We start from the raw sequence: 22,645 nt of genomic DNA on the forward strand, positions 1-22,645 counted from the left end.
TCCATTTTTGTTGCTTGTTTTAATCCCCCTACAGTTGATGCTGATGCTTTATATAATTTAATCATTCAATTCTTAGTTACTAGAGATACTGTAACCAAGAAAACTTACAAGTTTACATAGGGATGAGGGTTCAAAGGGTTTGAGTCCTTGACTTTCATGGCGCTAGAGCAGTAGCTGAGACCTATCAAGCATGAGACAGAGATGGAGCTAACTGGGACTGGTGTGGCCTTTGGGAGCCCACCCATGGTGCCATACCTCCTCCCACAAGGCCATACCTCTTACTCCTTCCCAAACAGTTCACCAACTGGGGCCATTCTCATTCAAACTACCGCAGAGCTGATACTCTACTTGTAGCATAGTTCATTGTTTTTTTTTAATTGAAAATTCTGGTTACCTGATATCACACACTGAATAATGGGCAGCACTTAGGGATCTGTCTGAAGAGCTAGGCCTCTTTCTATTATTTGGGATCATTTTATTGGAGTGGAACATCCAAAAGTGCCCTTCCTTAGTGTGGCGTGTACAGGGCGTGAATGAATGGTTGTGCTGGTAGACTGGTGATAAATTGAGGTGGCATACATTCTGTTGGGTTTTATTGGGATGAGCTGGGGAATGACGAGAAGCACTGGTAAGATTTCTTCTTTTATGCCTAGGTTCGAGACGCAGCAATAAACAGTCTGGTGGAGATCTATAGACATGTAGGTGAACGTGTGAGGGCAGACCTCAGTAAGAAAGGACTGCCACAGTCCCGGTAAGTGCTTGTTTTCGCCTTTTTCCACTTAAAAGTGTTTAAAACATATTTACTTGTATCTCTGTGTATGTGGGACCTTGTGCCATGTTGTTTTTTGAGGTCAGAAGACAACTTGCAGGGATTAGTTCTCTCCATGTGAGCACTGGGGCTTGAACTCAGGTTGTCAGAATTGACAGCAAGTCCCTTTAGCTGCTGAGTCATTTTACTGACTCCTAAAATTTATTTATTTATTTAAATTATTAAAAATTATTTATTTAACATTAAACATTTGTTTTGTGTATGTTTGTCGGCATTTTTCCTATATTCCCTCCCCTGCTCCTTTTCAGGTTTCATCTTGGTCCATGCTCTTATTTTTGACGTGGTAATTTTACTCAAAGATTCCACATCAGACATCAGTGGAATCATTTTATCTTATTCCCTCAAAAATAACACTTGGGGCTGAGCAGATGACTCAGGAAAGTTGCCATGTAAGCATGAAGACCTATGTTTGTGCCTCAGAACTCACTTAAAAAAGGTGGATGTGAGCCAGGCATGCTAGCACACACCTTTAATCCCAGCACTTGAAAGGCAGAGAGGCCCATCTCTATGAGTTCAAGGCCAGTCTGGTCTACAAAGTGAGTTCCAGGACAGCCAGGGCCACACACACAGAAACCCTGTCTCGGGGGGGTGGGGGTTGGAGAAGTTGAGGGGGGTTGGATGTGGTGGTGTGTGTGCTTGTAGTCTCAGCACTCAGGAGCTAGAGAGGAGATCCTTAGGGTTCCCTCATCAGCCAGCCTAGATGAAAGGCTCTAGGCCAATGAGACTCTGTCTCAGAAAGCAAAGTGGCTGGCACCTGAGGAATGGCACCCAAGGTTGACCTCTGGCCTTTACAGCATGCCCCCTACACACACACACACACACACACACAGAGAGAGAGAGAGTGAGAGTGAGTTTCCTACGTCCCTCACCTAACTCAGATGAATCATGCAGATATCTGGTCTCATTCCATACCTGTCTTAGTTGTCTATTGCCTGTGACAAAACACTATGACCAAGGCAACTTATAAAAGGAAGCATTTTATTGGGGCTCGTGGTTCCAGATGAGTAGAGTCCACAATCATCTTGTTGGGGTGCATAGCAGTAGGCAGATAAGCCTGGTGCTGGAACGATAGCTGAGACCCCCAAATAAAAGGCGGGCGGGCAGGCAGGTCCCCATGGAGTGAGTCTTTGCAAAAGTCCAATCCTATACCCATGATATGCATCCTCCAAGACCACACTACTAGTGAGCAAACACTCAACACTGCCACATTCCATTCCCTGGCCATATCATAATGCAAATTGCATTTAATCTAACTTCAAAAGTCCATATAGTCTTTCACAGGCTCAGTGCAGTTAAAAAGTCCAAAGTCTTTCCTAAGACTCAGACAATCTCTCAGTTGTAACCCCCATGTAAAACCCAAAAGCTACTTACATACTTCTATCATATAATGGCACAGAATATGTATGTTTCCATTCCAAAAGGGAGGAAAGGAAATGGAGCATACTGAGGAAACGCTAGACCAAAGCAAGACAAAACCCCCAAAGAGCAAACTCTGACTGTTGTGTGTTTACTTCTGATGTCAAAGGCTTAGATGTCTTCCAGCTTGTGTGACTGCAAAACAGTCTCTCAGACTGTTTCTACCCTCTGTATGCAGCTCTCCTTGGCATATACATGGGTGCCCTGGCATCTCCAGCATCTTGAGGTCTCCACGCAATCAATGTTTCACCTTTGCAGCATCGTGCAGTGGCCTCTCTGGGCCTTCATGTGGGGACTCCGCTCCACAGGCCTGGCCTGGCCTCAGCAGCTTTCCGTAGCCACAGAGGATGACCCCACAGCCCCACTACTGCAGCCTTCATGCCTCTAATGCCATGTGGCCAAAGGTGTGAAGTCCTGCCGGCTGCTTGAGATGGAACCTGTTTCTCTTGAATTACATTTGCATAAACTTTGGTTTGTTATTGCTCTTTAAGAACAGATAATTCCTAATGTCTTTTTTTACCCTAAAAAGTTTCAGGATTAGCTAGTGGATGGGAGTCTCACTTTAAGGACATCGCTCCCTTCATTCCATTTCTCCTTATCTCTTTCAGCACCAACCAAAGCTTCAACATTAAATTTCCTGGTGCTTTTTTTTTCTCTTTAAATTGTGTATTTTGCTTTTTTCCCCACCTGCTCTTTTTCATTGTAGATCTACATAAGAGGGATCACCATATCCATACAACAGAGTCAAAACTAGGCTCTTGAAATCTCTCCCAATGAACTTAGTCCAAAACTCTGCACTTTAGCCTCAAGCAGATTCTTAGGACAGAGGCAAAAAGCACATTCTTTGTCAGAATATCACAAGAATTGTCTCTAGTTAATATTATCCTCTGAAATGTCTTGAGCTTGATCTCTATGGTACACATTGCTCTTAGCACTGCTGTCCTCCAAGCTCCCTCTAGGATGACTGACCCATTAAGCTCTGCTTACAGCATTCAACCATTTTCCTAGTCCAGAGCCCCTCAGTCTTCCACTCCAAAGCCCACGGTGGTCAGGCCTGTCACACTGGCCCACTCCCTGATACCAACTTCTTGCTTACTGTTTTATTGTTGCTACAAAACACCAAGAGTGTCGTACAGTTTCTATTGCTGTGAAAAGATACCATCACCATGGCAGCTGTTATAAAGGAAAACTGGCTTAGAGGTTCAGAGGTTTAGTTCATTATCATCATGGTGGGAAGCATGGCAGCACACAGGCAGACATGGTGCTGGAGAAGGAGCCGAGAGTTCTACGTCTGGATCAGTAGGCAGTAGTAAGAGTGTGTGACACTGGGCCTGGATTGAGCGCTTAGAACCTCAAAGCCCACTATACTTCCTCCAACAAGGCCACACCTACTGCAGCAAGGCCACACTGCCTAATTGTGCCACTCCCTGTGGACTTGTGGGGTCCATTTTTATTCAAACCACCACAATGAGCAGGGCAATTTATAAAAGCATTTAATTGGGGCTCATGGTTCCAGACGGTTCTGGTCTATGACCATCATAGCTGGGGGAGTACACAGCAGGCAGGAAGGCATGGCACTGGAGCTGAGAACTTACATTTGCAGATAGTTTAAAGGGAGCGTGATGAACCTTTGAAATCTCAAAGCCCATTCTTAGTGACATACCTCCTCCAAGGCCATTCCTTCCAATCCTTTCCAAACACTTCCACTAACTGGGGACCAAGTATTTAAATATGAGCCTATAGGAGCCATTTGCTTTCAGAACACTGCAATGTCCCAACCTTTCAAAGTATTGGTACTGAAACAGTCTCTCTTACCATTTTGTAGTTCTATGTCTTGTGTACACCCAGAACTTACTGCAGCAGTTGCTTAGACATTTGCAGCCAATAGACCAAAGCCATTCAAATACCTGCCTGCCTATAAAAAGCAGACATCCTCAAAGCTAGTTTTCTGTTTTTCAGTGTCGAGAACTGATGGCAAGAGAGATATCATCTTACTAGGTGTCTTAGGATTTCCATTGCTTCAACAAAACAACACAACCAAAAAGCAAGTTAAGGAGAAAAGGATTTATTCAGCTTTTACTTCCACATTGCTGTTCATCACTGAAAGGAGTCGGGACAGGGACTCAAACAGAGCAGGAAGCTGGAGGCAGGAGCTGATGCAGAGGCCATGGAGGGTGTTGCTTACTGGCTTGCTTCATATGACTTGCTCAGTCTGCTTTCTTATAGACCCCAAAACCACCATCTAGGGCTGGCGCTACCCACATGGGCTTGGTCCTCCCCCTCAATCAACAATTAAGAAAATGTCTGACAGCTGGATCCCTTGGAGCCGTTTTCTCAACTGAGGCTACTTCCTCTCTGGTGACTCTAGCTTGTCTCCAGTTGACACATAAAACCAGTCAGTACACTAGCCCCAAGAAAACTTGATCTAGAAATGGCCCATTATAGATAGAAATTAAAAAATATATATATAACAGTTGGCTTTCTATCATTTTGATGATCCTAGATGGGCACAACTTCCAAGCCTGCCCCTGTGTCCCTAGAAGTTTGCAGGGCCCCAGAGTCTAAAACTGACTTTTGAAAGATCACACAGTATTAAGAGTCAGAGCAAAGACTTATTTCTTTGGATTTGGATGCTTGGTTTTCTCTGCTCTGTTTCATGTAAGAGTTTCTGGAGTCCTGGGCACTAGGGATGTGGCATGATATGCTGAAATGGAGTATAGGAGTCATTTGTCTTGGTGTGAGTTGGGCACATATGCTCTTGATAAAGGGCTGCTGTGAACAGGTGGATGCAGCCTAACTCCATGAGTCTGTAATGTACATGAAATAACTAGAGGGGAATAAGAGTGCTTTGGTTTTTTCATTGTTGTTGTTACATTTATTTTGTATGTCTCTGGTGGTGTGTACACCATGGCCCACACGTATCAGAGGACAGCTCTGTGGACTTGACTGTGTCCTCCCATCTTGATGTGGGTTCTGGGGATCAAGCTGAGGCTCGTCACGTACACTTGCATGTGTTTATATGTGGGCTCGTATGTGTTGGTGCATGTGCACATGTACGTGTTGTCAGGATCCCTGTTGCCACGATGAAACACCACAGCCAGAGCTGCTTTGGGGAGGGAAAGGGCTTAACTGGCTTAACACTTCCACATCACTGCTCGTCACTGAAGGAAGCCAGGACAGAACTCAAACTTTGCAGCAACTTGGAGGCTGGAGCTAATGTAGAGGCCATGGCAGAGTGCTGCTTACTAGCTTGCTCTTTGTGGCTCACTCAGCCTGCTTTCTTATAGAATCTTGGACCTCCAGCCCAGGGATAGCACCGCCCAGAATGGGCTGGGCCCTCCCCGTCAATCACTAATTAAGAAAATGCCTGTCGCTTTAGTTTCTCTCCCTTTCCTGGGTGCCCTCCCTCCCCTTGTCTTTCTCTGTCTCTTTCTCGTTCTCTCTTCACCTCCATACAATAAATCTCTTTCATATCAGAAAAAAAAGAAAATGCCTGTCTTAGTTAGAGTTTGGGTTCCTATTGCTGTGAAGAGACACCATGACCATGGCAATTCTTATAAAGGAAAACATTTAATTGGGCCTGTCTTACAGCTTCATAGGTTTAGTCCATTGTCATCATGGCAGAAAGCATGGCAACATGCAGGCAGACATGGTGCTGGAGAAGGAGCTGAGAGTTCTGCATCTGGATTGGCAGGCAGCAGGAAGAAACTGCTTTATTCGGTGTGGCTTGAGTTTCATAGGGCACCTCCTAGTGCCCTATGACATACTTCCTCCACAGAGTTACACCTATTGCAACAAGGACACTTCCTAATAGGGCTACTCCCTATGGACCTATGGCATTTTTATTCACTCCACCACAGTGTCCTAAAGCTGAATCTTAGAGAGATATTTTTTCAGTTGACATTTCCTCCCTTCAGATGATTCTAGCATGTCTCAGGTCAGCATAAACCAGCCAGCCAGCATACGTGTGGAGGACCAAGGTTGATGTCAGCGATCACCCTCAGTCACTTTTCCAGTTTATTTATTGAAACAACGTCTCTCACTCAAACTCAGAGCTTGCTCTAGGGACCCCTTGTTTCTGCTTTCTGAGTGTGTAATTACAGGTGGGCCGGCTCACCTACCCAGCATGTACATGGGTTCTGGGGATCAGAACTCTGGTCCTTTTGCTTAAGGGGCAAACACTTTAACCATGAAGTCATTTCCTCAGATGACTTTGGTTTTCCTGTTAGTTTCTTCCATCCTTCAGGTTGGGACTGTTTTTTTGAGGCAGGGTCTCCCTGTGTTCTGGCAGGCCTGGAACTCATTATGTAGACCAGGCTGACCTCTCATTTTGTAATGCTGGGATTAAAGGCATGCACCACGCCTGGCTGAGGTTGAGATACATATTTCTTTTCTTTAAATACATACGCGCACACACACACATACACATACACACTCTCTCTCTCTCTCTCTACTTCATTGTATGTATAAGAGAGAAAGTGAGGGATAGTGAAGATAGATAGATAAACTGGAACATGTTCATACATGCTACAACATGCATGTGGTATGCAGAGAACAATTGAATTGTGTTTGAATTGTGTTCTTTTACCATATAGGTTCTGGGACTCAAACCCAAGCACTTGGCAGCAGGCACCTTTACTGGCTTAGCATCTTACAGCCTAGACTCTTTGGTACCCTTATTCAGGAGGAGAGGCTCAAGCTGAGCAAGAGAAGCTCTTAATGTTCCGATGAAGTTTGTTCACTGAGATTCTTAGGACTTGTTTCTTGGGAATGACTTAAAATTTACGTTTTACATTGTTAAAAATTTCTAGCAAAGATTTAAATATAAATCTTACAGTAAAATAAACTATATGGCTGAATTTAATAGAATTATTTAGATTCAGAAAAACTAGGGCAAAATGCTAGTGGTGATTTGTCAAATTAATAAATTAATTTCTTTTTTTAAGGGGAGTGGGATTTTAATCCAGTGCTACATGCATGGTACTCTGTACTTTACCTCCAAAGCATACCCCAAGTCACATGAAATTTATTTTAAATTGAGATCTGAAGATTAAAAAAAAGTATTTGCTAGCTTCAGAGAGCGCGAGGCTAGCTTTACTGGTCAACTTGTCGCTTCCTAGGAGGCCCTGAAAGAGATTGTCCGCACTGGGTTGGCATGTGGACTTGTCTGTGAGGGACTTTTAAAAAGAAAAATTAATTGATGTGCGGTCAGCCTACTGTGGGGGTCACAATCCTTTATGCATGGAGATCCTGAACTCTGTAAGAGAGAAGCCATGCTGAGCACCACCACGGAAGTGAACACGCATGCCCTCATTTCCCTCTGCTCTTGACTGTGGATGTGCCGTGCCTATCCTAAGCTCCTGCTGCCTTGGCTTCCCTGCCGTAATGGACTGGAACCTGGAGCTGTGATGGGAGTAAACCCTTCCTTTCCAAGTCGCTTTTGTCAGGATGTCTTTTCACCATACGGAAGTGAAACTAGGATAGAGGGCAGCCAGTATGCATTCAGTAGTTTTAAACATGGAAACCACCTGCTTATATTTGTGCCAATTGACGGTGTATGTTTGAGGCATCTTAAATTGCTGTGTTTGAAGTTAACAGATGACAGACAGTACTTCCGTGCCTACAGAGTGCTCTGTTGGTGTTCAGCTGCCCACAGACAGGTTGCAGGCCTCTTAGGTATAACCAGAATAGGAGTCATGAAGGGAGCACTACTGAGCAAAGAATGAGGGAGTTAGTTAACCCAGAATTTAACAGTGACGGAAAGGACGGCCTGCCTAGGAGAATTCCAAGTGAAAACACAGGGGCCAGGAACAGTGGCTGGCCTTTGGGTGTTCTCCTGCCTGGTTGTTGAGGCTATAGGTTGTGGTTGAAGTGACCGCAGTGCACAGACCTCACCATTTGGAGAGATCCTACAATACTGTTTTCACAAGTGTACCTGTACCTGGGACTCTCCCAAGAGTGTAAGTAATACTCACCTCCTTCCAGAAACTTGAGAGACAACTAGATGAAAGGGATATCTCTGCCCTAACTTGTAAAATTGCTGGCATGTTTCTGTCGTGGCAGAGGGTGTGGTTGTGACACAATAAAGTGGTACCCAAGTCAGGGCACACCCTGGCAACCTGCGCAGTGAGTTGATTTATGGGCTCACTCAGCCATCGAAGATCTTTGTTGCTTTAAAAGGGAAGGAGATGGAAACATCTTAAGAATTGACGTTAAGGCATCCTTCTGGATCTTTAGTAACCACCGGATTTGAATGTGAGTGAGAGTGTTACTCATGTCTGGCCCTGAGGTGGCAACTGGACTTGTATTTCAGTCTCCACTTTGATTTGTGGGTAGTGGTGGTTTGCAGTAAATTTGAAGGATCTGAAGGTGTGTCTGTATCTGGGAGCTTTGAAAATATTATCCATCTTTCTCCTGTGGGATAGGAGGAAAAATACTGGTTTGCCAGTAGTATTTTTTTGTTTGCCTATTACCTAGACTTTAGTTAGCTTTGAGTTAGGTAATGGACACTCCAGTTTTTGTTGCATGAACAAGTTAGAGCAGATTGTGTGAGTAGCCAGAGAGAAGTCAGAAACATAGCATGATACCAGATCTTTGACAGCCTGATGTGACTCTCATGGGTGACCCTCTGCATTGTTACCAAGGGAACATGGAGTTCCCATCTCAGCCCCCAAGGAGTTTCAGTTCATGTATGAAATGGTTAGCGTTCAAAGGTAGGATGGGAGAGCATGAGAGCACCAGTGGCTAGCCTGGTCCCAGAAATGGGTGGCAGCTGTTGGAACGCAGAGCGCTGTGCTTTGGAGTGTCAGTCTGTCTCACAGCAGAGAACGAGCCAGCTGTTTGCCTGGGATGCCTCTGCACTTTTGCTTATAGGTACTGTTACATTGGCACCTTTTCTCTTGGTTTTGGTGTCAGCTAGGATAGGATATTTTGACCCATCAGCAGTTTTGCTTATGTTTAAATGCCAGGGTGAGATAATCTGTTATTAGAAGTGCCGAGTAGATTTCTAAAGCCAAAGCCATGTTCAGTCACAACATTTGTTTTTAGAAGGAGTTATTTCTAACATTTGGAATTAAGTACAAGTCAGGAAAAGCCTGTAGTGTGAAAATAGTATATTATGAAAAGCTTTCTCCAAAGTAACTGGCAGCCTACTTCAAAAGAAGCAGGAGAAATAGGAACTTTTAAAACAAAATTTAAAAAAAGTTTCCCATTTATTTAATGTGTGTGTGTGTGAGAGAGACATCAGTTGTCCTGCCCTATCACTTACCTTATTCCCTTTAAGATAGGTGCTCTCACTGAACCTGAAGCTAGGTGGAGGCCAGTGAGACACTGCAGTCCTCCTGTTCTCTACCCCTCACAGTGTTGGGTTACAGGTGTGTGCATGGCCACAAACAGTTTTTAACATTGGTACTGGGGATTTGAACTCAGGTCCTCATGCTTGTACAATAAGCACTGTTACCCACCGAGCTAGCACTTCAGCCCCAAGTGTGATCTTTTAGACTGAGTCCTTAATCCCATGATGAATCTATGTGAGATGTTCAGTTTTTGTTGGCTCTTATCAGTTACTGGGGAAGTTACTATTTTTGCTAAATGACTTTTATCATTGTTCACTTTGGAGTGGGGGCTGATGGTCAGTCTTAAAAATTATTTTATTTTGTTTTCTCAAGATAGGGTTTCTCTGTGTAAGAGAGCCCTGGCTGTCCTGGACTAGCTTTGTAGACCAGGCTGGCCTCAAACTCCTAGAGGTCCACTTGCCTCTGCTTTCTGAGTCCTGGGATTAAAGACATGCACCACCTCGACAGGCTGATGGTCAGTTTTAATTGTCACCTTGACACAATTTTGAATCACCTGAGCATCTCAAGGAGAGCCTGTCTATATTGGCTTGACCTATGAATATGTCTGAGGGATTGTCTTGATCACGATGATTGAAGTAGGAATTGGGCAGCACAATTCTCTTGGGTATATATATATATATATATATATATATATATATATATATATATATATTTAAATTACAGTTTATTCACTTTGTCTCCCAGCTATGTTGGGTTTGGATCTTTATGTGTGAGCATTTGTCCATTTGTGTGACTAACTGCTTCATGTTGACTCCTGCCAACATGATGCCCCACAGTGATGGCTGTACCTGAAACTGTAAGCTGAAACCGACCCTTTCTCCCTTGGTTACTTTTGTCAGGGTGTTTTTTTACCCTGACAGAAATAAAGCTAAGGTGTCGGGGCAGTCAACTTCATCTTATTTGGTAATCATAAATGGTGATGATTGATACTCCATATATATATATATATATTTTGTTTTGTTTTCAAACAGGTTGAATGTCATTTTTACAAAATTTGATGAAGTCCAAAAGTCTGGAAATATGATACAGTCTGCAAATGGTGAGTGGGAAAACCAGTCTCCATTTCTGCACTCTCAGTTTCGTGGCAATAATGCTTTTGGTATTTCTGAACAGATACTAGATGTCTCAGTAGGGTTTTCTAGTCTTAAAAGTTAGGTTTCCTCCATTTGCTCTTTCAGAGCTTGCATTGACTCCATTAGCTAGTTCGTTTTGCTCATCATTCCACTAACTTGCTGATGCAGATCTAGTGATACTTCACCTGCTGAGACGTTACACGTCCTGGCAACATGCGGACCTGTGCATGCTCCTCTTCCTCCGCCATGCATATACTCTGTATTCAGTTTTCTTAGTTTGCAATAAGGTGTATATCACCCATCTCATACCAACAGCCAGGCTGGTTCTTTGGCCTAGACCCCTATCCTGACATCATTCTTTCTGAACATCCTCTCTTACCGTCACATTGGCCAGCCTGCTACGTTAGATCATTCTGAGCATCTCTGTGCTTAGACTTGCACACTGGTCACCTGTTATCATGATGGCCCTCCCTTCATGCATATGTGTGGAGAGTGATCTACAGCAGCTCTATTTTCTGCTGTAAATGAGTGAGTTTATTAAATGTACAGCAAGCCAAGTAAAAGAATAAATAGTAGGCAATAGATAGTTAAATACCTTAGTTCAGGTCCTCAGAACATCCAGCCACAGGCTGCTACCATGGCAGCCATCTGAAGTTCACAGAAAGTCCCAGGCAGAGCAGAGTGTCCTCTTGGGTGAGGCCTCCAGCTGAAAGCAATAGCAACAGGTGCGGTGACGTGCACAGTACCCTGTAGAAACCCGCCGGGGCAGTGGAGGCAGCAGGAGTTTCCAGTAGAGCTTTCTATCTCCAAGGCTGAGCTTCCCACAGCTGAGCTTCTGCTTTCTCTTTTCCACTGCAGCACTCTTACATCATGGGGTAAACAGCAGTAACCTCCTGTCTATCCAAACGAAGTTGGAAACCGCTTCCCTTTTGTTTTTAAGGGTGCAGGGTTTTACTTTTGGACTGTTTTGCTGTCCTCTTTCTGCCCTGTCATGTTGTCAGTTGGAGCATCCTAACCCTGACAAAGGGGTCTTAGAAGACACTTGGCATAAACGTGCGTCATGGGCCGGAAGTTCAGGTGCTGGCCTTATTTCCAGAGCCAGCTTCTCAGTGAGCTCAGATAGCACAGGACAATTTAACAGTATAATGCACATTACTCCCTCAGCCATCCTGATTGTCCAACTCGAGGCCACCCATAGCACTGTGGTGAGCAGCTCCCAGTCACTGGAGTCTACCCTGTTTGATACTTCTCAGTAGTTTCACTATAAAATAAGTGTTTACTTATGAGGGTAGGGCCTTCATTGTATTCTCTGTACTTCTTTTTACTTTATTCCCTCTGACCAGAGATCAGTACTTCACAACAGTCCCTAGCCTGTGCTAGGTATGTGATAAATATTAGACTATAAATATGGTAAGGACTGTGATCTGTGAATTGTGGCCTGTCATTTCTACTTCTTGGCTTGCTTTCACTATACTTTGTGGTGGTATTTGAGGACAAATGAGTAACTCTTGTGATTTCCCAAAGGAGGAAAAGATAGTAAATTACTGTAAGAATAAAATGCTATCCAGGAATCGATTGCCAACAAAGCATTGTGTGCATGTGTGTGTGTGTATGAATGTGTGTGTGTGTGTGTGTGTGTGTGTGTGTGTGTGTGTGTGTGTGAATGTGTGTGAACACAGGCACACACATGCCACAGTGCTTCTGCAGAGGTCAGAGCACAACCTCTGGTATTGGTCTTCAATTTTCACATTGTTTGAGATAGGGTCTCTTGCTTTCCACTACACATGCCAGGCCAGTTAGCCCATGAAGCTTCCAGGAGTTTATGTGGTTTCCAGGTTTTATGTGGTTTCTAGAGATTTGAACTCAGGTCCTCACAACTGAATCATAGATGCTTTCCTGACCTAGCCATCACCCCAGCCCAGTAGCTGTTTTAGAACTGCGAGGGCTGGGCTGGATGTATTGGTGCATCCCACTGCTTAGGAGACAGAGGCAGGCCTCTGTCTCATATCTGTGAGTTCAGTGCCAGCCTGGTCTACGTAGTGAATTCCAGGAGAGTCAGGGCTATGCAGAAAGACCCTGTCTCTAAAACAAACAAACAAACAAACAAACAAACAAACAAACAAAGGAATTGTTAGAGCTTATAGAGCACAGCCTTCACATTTGAATAGCTTGAGGTTATAAAAGGTTTGCCTGTATCACAGCAGAGCAGACAGCTGATTCAGGTCTTGACTCGCCATCTGCTGTGTGCTTACCATCCTTCTGCTGATAATCCTATTTGTACATTTGTATATTTGTACATTGTATATTTGTACTTGTGTCTTTTATAGAATACTTGGTGACTTAAATTACTTGCTCCTTTAAGGTGTGTTGTTGGCCTCGTACTTACTGTGAGGCCAGGGATGACGTTGAACTTCTGATCCTCCTGTCCATATCTTCTGAATGTTGGGATTATAGACATGCATCCCATTTCACTCATTTTTTATATGATTCATATGATTACAAAAGTAAGCAACACTAATGAAGGAAAATAAGTAGTAACATAATTCAGCTATTGACAATAAAGCTCCTTACCTCTACATTTTCTTAGAGCCCGTTTTCCTGTACTTGTATAAATTTTGCTGCTCAAAACCTGTACTTTTTTTTTTTTTTTATTACCTCCAAGATTCTGCCATCAGTAGGATTGGGACCAAAGCCAAGGCACCTCAGTCCTGCTCCAGCCTCCAGTGGGTACATGGGTGTCTGGGGCAGAGCCTTCAGGCAGTTAATGCTGAAGACATGATTTTCCTTCCATGTGTATATTCAGGTTAGTTTGTGTTGCTTCTTCCGTGGGAAAATGATCAGCACCAAGAAAGTGCTGGGCAAGAAGCAATAGTCTGAAGAGCGCTCAGCAGTGAGCTGCTCCTGCAGAGGCCCTGAGGTCAGTTCTTAACACCGACCTCAGATGTTCACAGTTGCCCCAGGCACCACCTCCAGGAGATCTGGTACGCTCTGCTGGTCTCCTCAGGTACCTGCATGTGCCTGGTGTGCAGGTGTAAAACATACACAGAAATAAGATAAATATGAAACGGTGGTTATGGCAGAAGAGAATAGTCACTGTCAGACAGAAGCCATGGTTGGAGTCTTACCTAGAAGAGAGTATATATCCTCCATGGGCTTTTCAGAACATTTAAATGGTGTAATTTAAAAATCAGAAATACCAAAGAAACAAACCACATTTTTCAGAACAATAGAAAGCCAACTGAGACTAACCTAGTGTGTCTGCGACTGTGTATGTATGTGTGGACTTAGAGATAGAGTTGAGGATTAATCGTAAAAGTAGCAAATGGTGAGGAAAACTTCGCTGAAAATTTAAATCCGCCACTACATTTGCTACGTCTGACAGTTGCTACCAGCTCCCAGTAATGCCATCATTTTATGAATCTACCAGTGAGTTAACTCACTTATGGAGTTAAAGCCTTCATCCATAGTCACTTCCCCAAAGCCCCATCTCACTTCAGAACTCTGTTGCATTGGGAACCAAATATTCAGCACACAGCTTTAGGGAGATACTTTATATTTAAACACTTTATATTTAAGAAATATACATTCATGTGCACAAGTTAATGTGTTTCTATGTATTTAAAGTTATGAAAGCTTAAATGTTTAAATAAGAATAGTAGCATAAATTCAATGTTCAATATAAACATTTTGGAGTTCCTAACCTCAGTAATCTCTTTACAGTAACTTTGAGAGCTCAGATATTCACCAACTGTCCAAAACCAAACTCTGTAGTCTTCCTGCTGGAGTCTTTGAACCCGCAGCTGACACACAGACATGCAAAGGCAGTGGAATAAACATGTTCCCACTCTAGTTTTTGCCTCCATAACTGCCATAATTGTTTGAATTGTCTGGGCTTCAGCTCGCTGTTTTACACATTCTAAGTCCATTAGCTCTTCTGCCACCAGTGACTGAGGTAGCTACTTTTGTAAGCTTACATGTTAGTTCTGGGGCAATCATGCCATCTGCAATTAGGAACACTTCTTTTAGATCTGTCCTCCTTTTATTTGTCTTCCTTTATTGGCCCGGTGTGGCATGTGGTGCGGTGTGAAACAAGGTTGGACAGCTTTTTCTAGTTCCCATCTGCAGCCTTTCACCATTAAATACAGGGTTAGCTGTAGATTACAAGTTAAAAAAACAAAAAACCCACAATTCCCCCCCCCCCCCCCCATCAAAACAGAAAACTTTACTGTAGGCTAGAGAGCTGGCTACAGGGTGAGAGTCCTGGCTGCTTTGCCTGAAGAGCCAGATTAACACATACTGTTTGTGGCTCCAGTTCCAGGGGATCCAATGGCCTTTTCAAGGCACTGAATGAATGGGCCGCACAGACAGACACTGCAGCGCCACCCCACCAACTCACTCTCTCTCCAAATCCAGCCCTTTAAAGATACACTTATTAGTTGAAGTAGTTCTTATTTGTTGCTTTTTAATTACAAGTTGGTATTAAACTTAATTTTCTTGGACATCAACATACGTTAAAAATACATCCAATTCAGTAGCACTTTCGTGCATGTGTGTATGGTTACATGTTTGTGTGGGTTCAGTTGTGTACAGCTACACGTGCATAGGTGTGCATTTGCGAATACACTTTTAAAGTGTGCAGTTCAGTTTATTTTTCATATCAGAAGGCGTACACTCCTCCTGCTGTTTAGTTTTGTGATATTTTGTAACTCCCAAGAAAACTCATGTCCATCAACATACACTTTCATAAACCCTGGAAACCTGCTGTCATCTGTCTGTCTCTTTGGTTTCGTTATCATGAACATTCCATAGAGAGGGAATCATACCCTATTGGCTTTTCTGTTTGGCTTCTTGCAAACAGAAGTTTCAAGTAGTTTCAGTGTTTAGCCATCCATCTATCATGCTAGAATTCTTTCTTTCTGTCTGTCTTTTTTTTTTAAGAGAGAGTGTCACGGTATAGCACTGTTCTGGAACTTGACATATAGACAAGGTTGACTTTGATCTCAGAGATCTTCCCCATCTCTGCTTCCTAAGCGCTGGGACCAAAGACATGCACAGTTGTTCCCAGTTTTGTAGCCTGACTCATAAAAAAGAGGCATGGCCTCAGCTGACTCTAAAATAGTGTCTTTTCAGTGATCTGTGTCATTCAGATTCCTGATTTGAGTTTTACTAGCCTGGAGTCGGTGTTAGGACGGAAGTGCCGTTCAGGGAGTGCTGCCTGGAGCGGGAGTGCACATGTCCCCCAGTAGGAAATATTGCTACTGTCAGGGAGCAGCTGGCAGGTAACTGAAATTTCCTGTGTGTCCTCTCCTGTCACTCTTTGGTTTTGCAACCTGGGGCAAGCAAGCGAATTCTTAGAATATGCGTTAATTCCCCCCTCCCCAAAAGCACTATTTTTATTTATAGAGCTTTAACATGTTTAGTGCTAGGAGGAGGAAAGTCTCCCTTTTCGACCCCAGGACCTCTGTAGGTGGCATCGTGGATCGGGACATTAAAGACAATGTTTAGTCTTTCTCTGCCAAAGTAGCAAGGTGAGTGTCAAGAATCCAGAGTTCAGGTTTTATCTGTTACTGCTCCAGCTTCTGTTCCCTGAGGGTAGAGGTCGTTTGGCAGCTCGGTAGGTAGGCAGTAATGCAGACATACTGAAGTGTATTGCCGACTGTTTGTTTTGCATCTGGTGGGTACTGTTTAACTGTCGCTGCTGCGGTAGCTTCAGCTCCCCACTGGCAACCTGCAGGGTCACAGTTGTATACCCAAGGACCTTGTTCTTGATACCACTTACAGAACCAAGTGGCTTCGTCTCAGCCCTCTTGGTATAGAGGTGAGAAACACTAGCTTTTCTTTTATACAACATGTCCATAGCAGTTTCACAGTAGCCCTTTGTGTCTCCAGTTAGCTGCCTCCTGTTTGCCCTGTACCGGATCTGCTGCCAGCTGGCACCCCAGTCACAACACAGTCATCACACGGCCCGTCTTCTCCTTATCTTGAACGAATGAGTCACTGTGCTGCAATTCAGGAGTTTGTCGGGTACTTTCTTCCGCGTGACAGCTACTGCACAGTCTCTCCCCGACAGCTACTGATGTAAAGTGGCCTTGGTTTATCACTCTAAACGTGTTTGCTACATGGTGGTCAGTTCTCTGGCAGTGGTAAAGTGGCCCTCACCACTGGCCTTGTCTTCTGTCTAGCCCCCTCCTACCCTCATGGCTTTTTTTTTTTTTTTTTTTTTAAGGTGCAGGCATAGAAAATAATTATCATGAACACGTTTCTCATAAAACCTACTGATGTTAAGGGCAATACTTTTAAGAAAGAGATAAGGGTCATCTTGTATTTCTTTTCTTTTTTTCTTTTGTTTTCTGAGACAGCGTTTCTCTGTAAAACAGCACTGGTTGTCATGGACTCTCTTTGTAGACCAGGTTGGCCTCAAATTCACAAAGATCCAATTGCCTCTACCTCTAAGAGCTTTAATCCCGAGAGCTGGGATTAAAGGCGTGAGCCACCACTGCCCATCTGGGTTATATTTCTTGACATGCTTAAAATTATATTCTGTGAAACCAGTGGGCTTCCTTCTTTGTAAGTGTAATACAATTGTGACTGAAATCAGCAATGAAGGCCTAGCCAAGTAGAAATGTAGAATGTGCTTGCAGTCTGAAGTACAATGCTCCTTCTTTATATGATTCCTCTTTGTTGGTAGGCTACCCAAAGGCTTTCAGCTTTGTCTGGCAAAAATATGGGCATTAAAAATATGTTGTTGTATAGACTTTTTTTTTCTTTTCTTATTTCCATATAATTAGCAAACCCCCAGAAGCACAAATTACAGTCTTCCCTTCCAAGTTTTTTCAAAAGGCAAATTATTTTCTGTGTAAGTTTCTTTTATCAAGTAGATGTGTTGTACATACAGGAGACTTGGACTCAGAATGAAAGAGCATTATGGGCTAGTCAGTCTCCTTTATCCACAGGCATGTAATTTTTGAATTGTGTTTGATTGACATGAAGCCATGGATATAATTTGATTAGAAAATTCACATGCTCTTGTTTCCTAAGAAAAGCTAACATGTTGATGAGGAAATCTAGAAAGTGTCAGGTTGCTTGAATGTTTGGAAATGCTATAATCTGTAGGTAAAGGAAAGGACAAAATATTATTTAGAGATACAGTCACACACTTTTAAGTTAACAGATAATTATATAACTATAATCTGTTACACACGAATATACCTAGGGTATCATTTTGCTGCCAAATGCAGCCTGCCTTATATTTTTCCAGTTGAAAAATACTACCTATTCCAGTTGAAAATGTTACCTAATTCAACTTTGTTAGAGGTGAGAACTCTTGTGAGCCTGAAAGCAAACCACCGTGGATGAGCATGTCAGGTAAGGTCTGAATTGCTGCCAGGTGTGGCCAGGACAAAGCATTCATTGAAAGGCAAGCCTTTATTAAGCAGCCAATCCATTATCCCCTCACAGCTTTAAAGGCTGGGGTGCTGGGTAGAGGGCTCAGGTAGACGGCTAATGGACCCGCTCTACCACTGCTTGTTTAATAGGCTGTGCGTCTCGCAGGCTTGCCAAGTTCAGTCTTAAGACAGTGTTTCCATACTCACAGATAGGCGATCAGTGTGCTGCCAGGCTTCAAATGTGTTGAGCTGCGCTGAGGAGATGCTCACTCAGAATAGCCTAGGAGAGACTGTCTCTGAGCAGCTTGAGTAAACAGCAGGGACTGCCAGGTTGCTTCTTGTTTGAAGGTGTATAGTAGTCAGGGAAAGGGCGTTTCTTAAGGGACAGAGTTGGTTTGCAAGCTGAATAAGCTGGAAAGATTCTTATTATTTGAGTAAAGACATAGGCAGTCCCTTCCTATGGCTGTTGTGAAAAGCTCTTGGTGGGAGTCTAGGCTTTTATTTTGGAATGAGGTGGCAGTTGTCACAGTGCTGGCTCTCCTGAAGGAGGTGTGGGAGGAGAGTCTGCTGATGCCGGAGCTGCTGTGATAAAGACTCAAAGCATTTTTATCTGGTACCTGATCACTGACAACATGACCACTGGGAAAGGTAGGCACTTGTATTTTGGAAAGTATTATTACTGATAATACTGGCAAATAATTATTACTGACATATTGGGAACTGAAGAAAACCCAGGGCATTTTATAATCGTGTTGTTAACTTACAGCCATGGTTAGAAAGTGTTACTGCTGCAAGTGTTATTTGCAGATAGGCAGGGAAGATGACAAGGCCTGCAGATTATTAGAGTAGTAAAGTTGATGTCTTTTAAAGACTAGGAGGCAGGACACACAGAAGCAAAGGCTGACCAGCTGTCCCTACTGGGTCTTTTGTGTGCCTTTAGTTTTTCTCTGCTCCTTCATGTTCTTGGGATCTTGGTTATGGGGATAAATCTGTTTTAACCATTTCAAAGTGTTTTTAATATGCTTAAGCTGTCTTCAGAAAGTCTGCTGGCTGGGAATGTCTGAGTTTCTCCAGCTGGAGCTAGAAGGGAAACAGTTTCAGGGCGCTGTTACCGCCTTCCAATTTCCCTTCTTTAAAGGGGGCTTCTGTAAGGTGACAGAAGTTGAAGAGGGAAGCCGCTAAGCACATGTTGCCCACACAGTCCTGTTGCCTAGCCTCTGTCTTCTGTGGGGTTTGCCCAGGCTCAGGCAGTGCAGAGGGGACCGGAGGCTTGTGTTTATCGCTGAGTGCAGCTGATGGGCTAGGGGCAACCACCATGTCCTGCTGTCCTAGGGGAGCCTAATCTCTTATTTCTGAAGGACATTTCTGGACCCTTCAGCTGACGCAGATAGGACTCAGTGCCAGCACAGTAAACCTGTGTGGATTTGCATTCACTGTGGGGAGCTGGGCTCCTCTTCATTACTTTGGCACAGTGCTAATGTTGTAGGATCCTCAAGGGCATGTGTCTCTATCTTGTTTGCATATGGTTTGTGCGAATGTGCATGTGAGGTCAGAGGTTGACTTTCGGGAGTGGGTTCTTTCTTTTCACCGTATGAGTTCTGAGACGGAACTCTGTTCATTAGGCTTGGCAGCAAGTGACTTTACTCACTGAGCCATCTTGATGGCGTGACATCTCCTTCAACTAAGCCTGGCTTAGCTGAAACCGAACAGAAGTTTCATTTTGGCTGAAAATAGTCCTATTGGAAGATGCCATATCTCTGTTCATATTTTCATGTTGATAATTTACTAAGTAAAGCGGTGGCATTTTTTTCTTACCTCATTCATAAATTGCCGTTTGTCAGAGTTACTGCCTATTTAAGAAATCAATACCTGGGTGGCAGTATCAAATAATTCATGTTCCAAAGAGCCTTTCATTTGAGGGTTTGAAAACATGGCACTGGTGATAATAGTATTTATTTGCCTTACGTTGTTGTATTTGAGGACTGCTTTCTTAATAGTGGGGCAAAATAATCTGGAAGCCAGCAGTCTGTGTTGGAGGCCTGGAAGGAGTCCTTGCTAAACCTGAATTTAGCATAAAGACCACACTTCTGCTTGGGAGCGCCTTTTAAGCTCCCTGCCTTCTGTTACTGAGATGCAGCTTAGACTACAAGCCAACTCCCGGCAAGGGCCCATCTGAATGTCTGTCAGTCTGGGCTGATAAGGGATAGGTTGACAGTGTTTCACATGATAATAACATCTGTTAGTTACTGTTTGGTATTCTCAGAGCACGTTTCTATACTTTGTTTGCTGTTTTTGTTTTTTTATCCTGATGAAGCAGCTCCTGGAGAGTAGGCCTGAGGTTTCAGGTTTTCTGTAATCGGGTCAGTGTCAGGACAGAGGAAAACTCCACCTTGTGCTGTCTTAGATCAGTTATCCCTCTTTCTCAGAGGCTCTCCTGCTACCTCCTTCACTGTTGTTATTAAAGCCGGGGTTACGTTTGCCTCTGTGATTCTGAAACTGTGCCATGGCCAGTAGCTGGTGCAGGGAATAATTCAAAAGTGAAAGCACTGAAAAAGACATTAAAGCAGCCATTGGAGCCAGCTGTGGTGTCCCCTATATCAAAGAGTAGCATCTAGAGACTGAGGAAGGAGGATAACAAGCTCAAAGCATGGGCACCCCACTAGTGAAGGATGCTCTGATGTGATGCTTCTGTTGTATGTTTGCTGAGGAGATTTGGGGTGGGGTGGGGCAGGATGCCAGCAAAGGAAATTGTGATACAGATGTATGAGATGATGATGATGGTGGTGATGATGATGATGATGATTATGATTTTGGTTTTTCAGACAGGGTTTCTCTGTGTAGCCTTGGCTGTCCTGTAACTCACTCTGTAGACCAGGCTGGCCTCAAACTCAGAAAGATCCACTTGTCTTTGCCTATGAGTTTGGTTTTAGAGGCAACTTGCTATTGTTGGTGGAGGGCATGTGGAGAAGATGGCCAGGGGCCTGTGTACCATGCACTGAGGCCAACTTCTATACTGAATGCCATTACTGTGGTATGGAAACTCAAGCCACCTAGATTATGTGGGTGAGGAAGACAGATACTAAGTGTACAACTTGAATTTGATCAAATGCAGCTTATCTGTCATAACCATTTCATAAAACAAGGGGCATGGACACCAATGGGAAGTTCCATTTCAGAAAGGAACAGAGGCCTCTAAGTGAAACAAATTTAGCTTTGTGAGAAATGCATGAAATTTTCTTTATCTTCAAAAAAAAGAGATGTGTTATATTTTATATTATGTGTGTAGCTATGTGTCTATATGTGTGTATGTGTATGTGTGAGTGCATGTGTCCTTGAAGTCCAGAAGCCGGTGTTGGGTCTGCGGGAGCCGGAGTTATAAGTATTTGTGAGCTTCTTGATATGGGTGCCGGGAACTAAACTCAGATCCTCTTAAGAGTAGCAAGGGCTCTTTACCACTGAGACACTTCCAGTCCCAGTTCTCATTGTTTTTCCCTGTTTCATACATACTAGTGTACATCATCTTAGAAAATGTCAGTCCATCAGGTAGCTTTTGGTGGTGGTGTGTTTACTGTTCTAGTCAGCAGGTGAACCTGGGAGAAAGTGGCCTAAAAATGAGGCAGACTAAGGTCTCATGCAATAGCCAACTTCATACAGAGCATCATACTCTTGAGGTTTAAGAAGCGTCACCCAAGTAAAGTGTACAGTCACAAGAACAAGCCACACACGGTAAAAACATGTTTGTCCATAGAGGCAGATGAATTACAACAGCTGAAGTAAAATCACTCCTATCCACTACACCTGGGATGGACGTGAACTATATTCCAAGAACAGTTCTGTGTTTTGCAGAAACTGAAGTCACAAGGCTCTTGTCTTGTTTTCTTGGGATTTTCTCACAAGCACTCAGAATTCTCACTCGACTCCATTTGTGGACTGTGCTCTGACAGTGTTAGGCTATGTTATATCTGTGTAATCTTAAACACATAAATAGGTGTATGCGCAAGGAAGCGTCAGAGAAGATTAAGGGAGGAAGACCTGCCCTGAATGTGAAGCACCATCTCATAGCTTGGGTGTCCAGACAGAGTAAAAAAGAATAAAAAGACAAAGCCCACTTGTGTAGGCATTTGCTCTCTTGACTTCCTGGCTCCTGTGATGTGAGCCAGCTTCCTTTCCTCTGTATTTTCTGTTGTGGTTTGTTTGTTTTTGTTGTTATTTGATGGCAACCACAGTGATAACATTAACAGCTGATAAACATTCTACCTCTGTGATGTTCGTCTTCCAATCCCAAAACCCAGAAAAAGCACACTGAGGTGTCTTACCTTGTTCCTCAGAATGGCTACAGTCAGTTATCTGCAGTGAGGAAAGACAACGTGAAACCCAGAACAGGCTATCGAGACTGTGGCTGTTGTACCCTGACTGTGGTCCTGGACAGAAATGACCTTGTCTGAGGACTAAGGGATGCCGGGCAGACTGTGCTACTAGGTAATGAGAATGCATCAGCCCTGGCACTTTAGTCCAAAGCTACTGTGGGGGTGGGGGGGTGCAAACTCTGTGACTTTTAGTAACTCCTTACAGTAAGTCTTCTCATAG

General features: G+C 43.6%; 1 protein-coding gene across 1 annotated transcript in view; it reads left to right on the plus strand.

Annotated features, from left to right (window-relative positions):
* Positions 1–22,645, plus strand: part of Clasp1 (cytoplasmic linker associated protein 1) — a 220,637-nt gene that overhangs the window by 81,842 nt on the left and 116,150 nt on the right. The window contains exons 7-8 of the mRNA XM_055601545.1: positions 654–751; positions 10,572–10,639. Of these exons, the coding sequence (XP_055457520.1) occupies positions 654–751; positions 10,572–10,639 (166 nt within the window). The remainder of the gene's footprint in view (positions 1–653; positions 752–10,571; positions 10,640–22,645) is intronic.

Source organism: Psammomys obesus, unplaced genomic scaffold, assembly GCF_907164565.1.
Source record: "Psammomys obesus unplaced genomic scaffold, mPsaObe1.curated_primary_1811, whole genome shotgun sequence".
NCBI classification, from domain to species: Eukaryota; Metazoa; Chordata; class Mammalia; order Rodentia; family Muridae; genus Psammomys; species Psammomys obesus.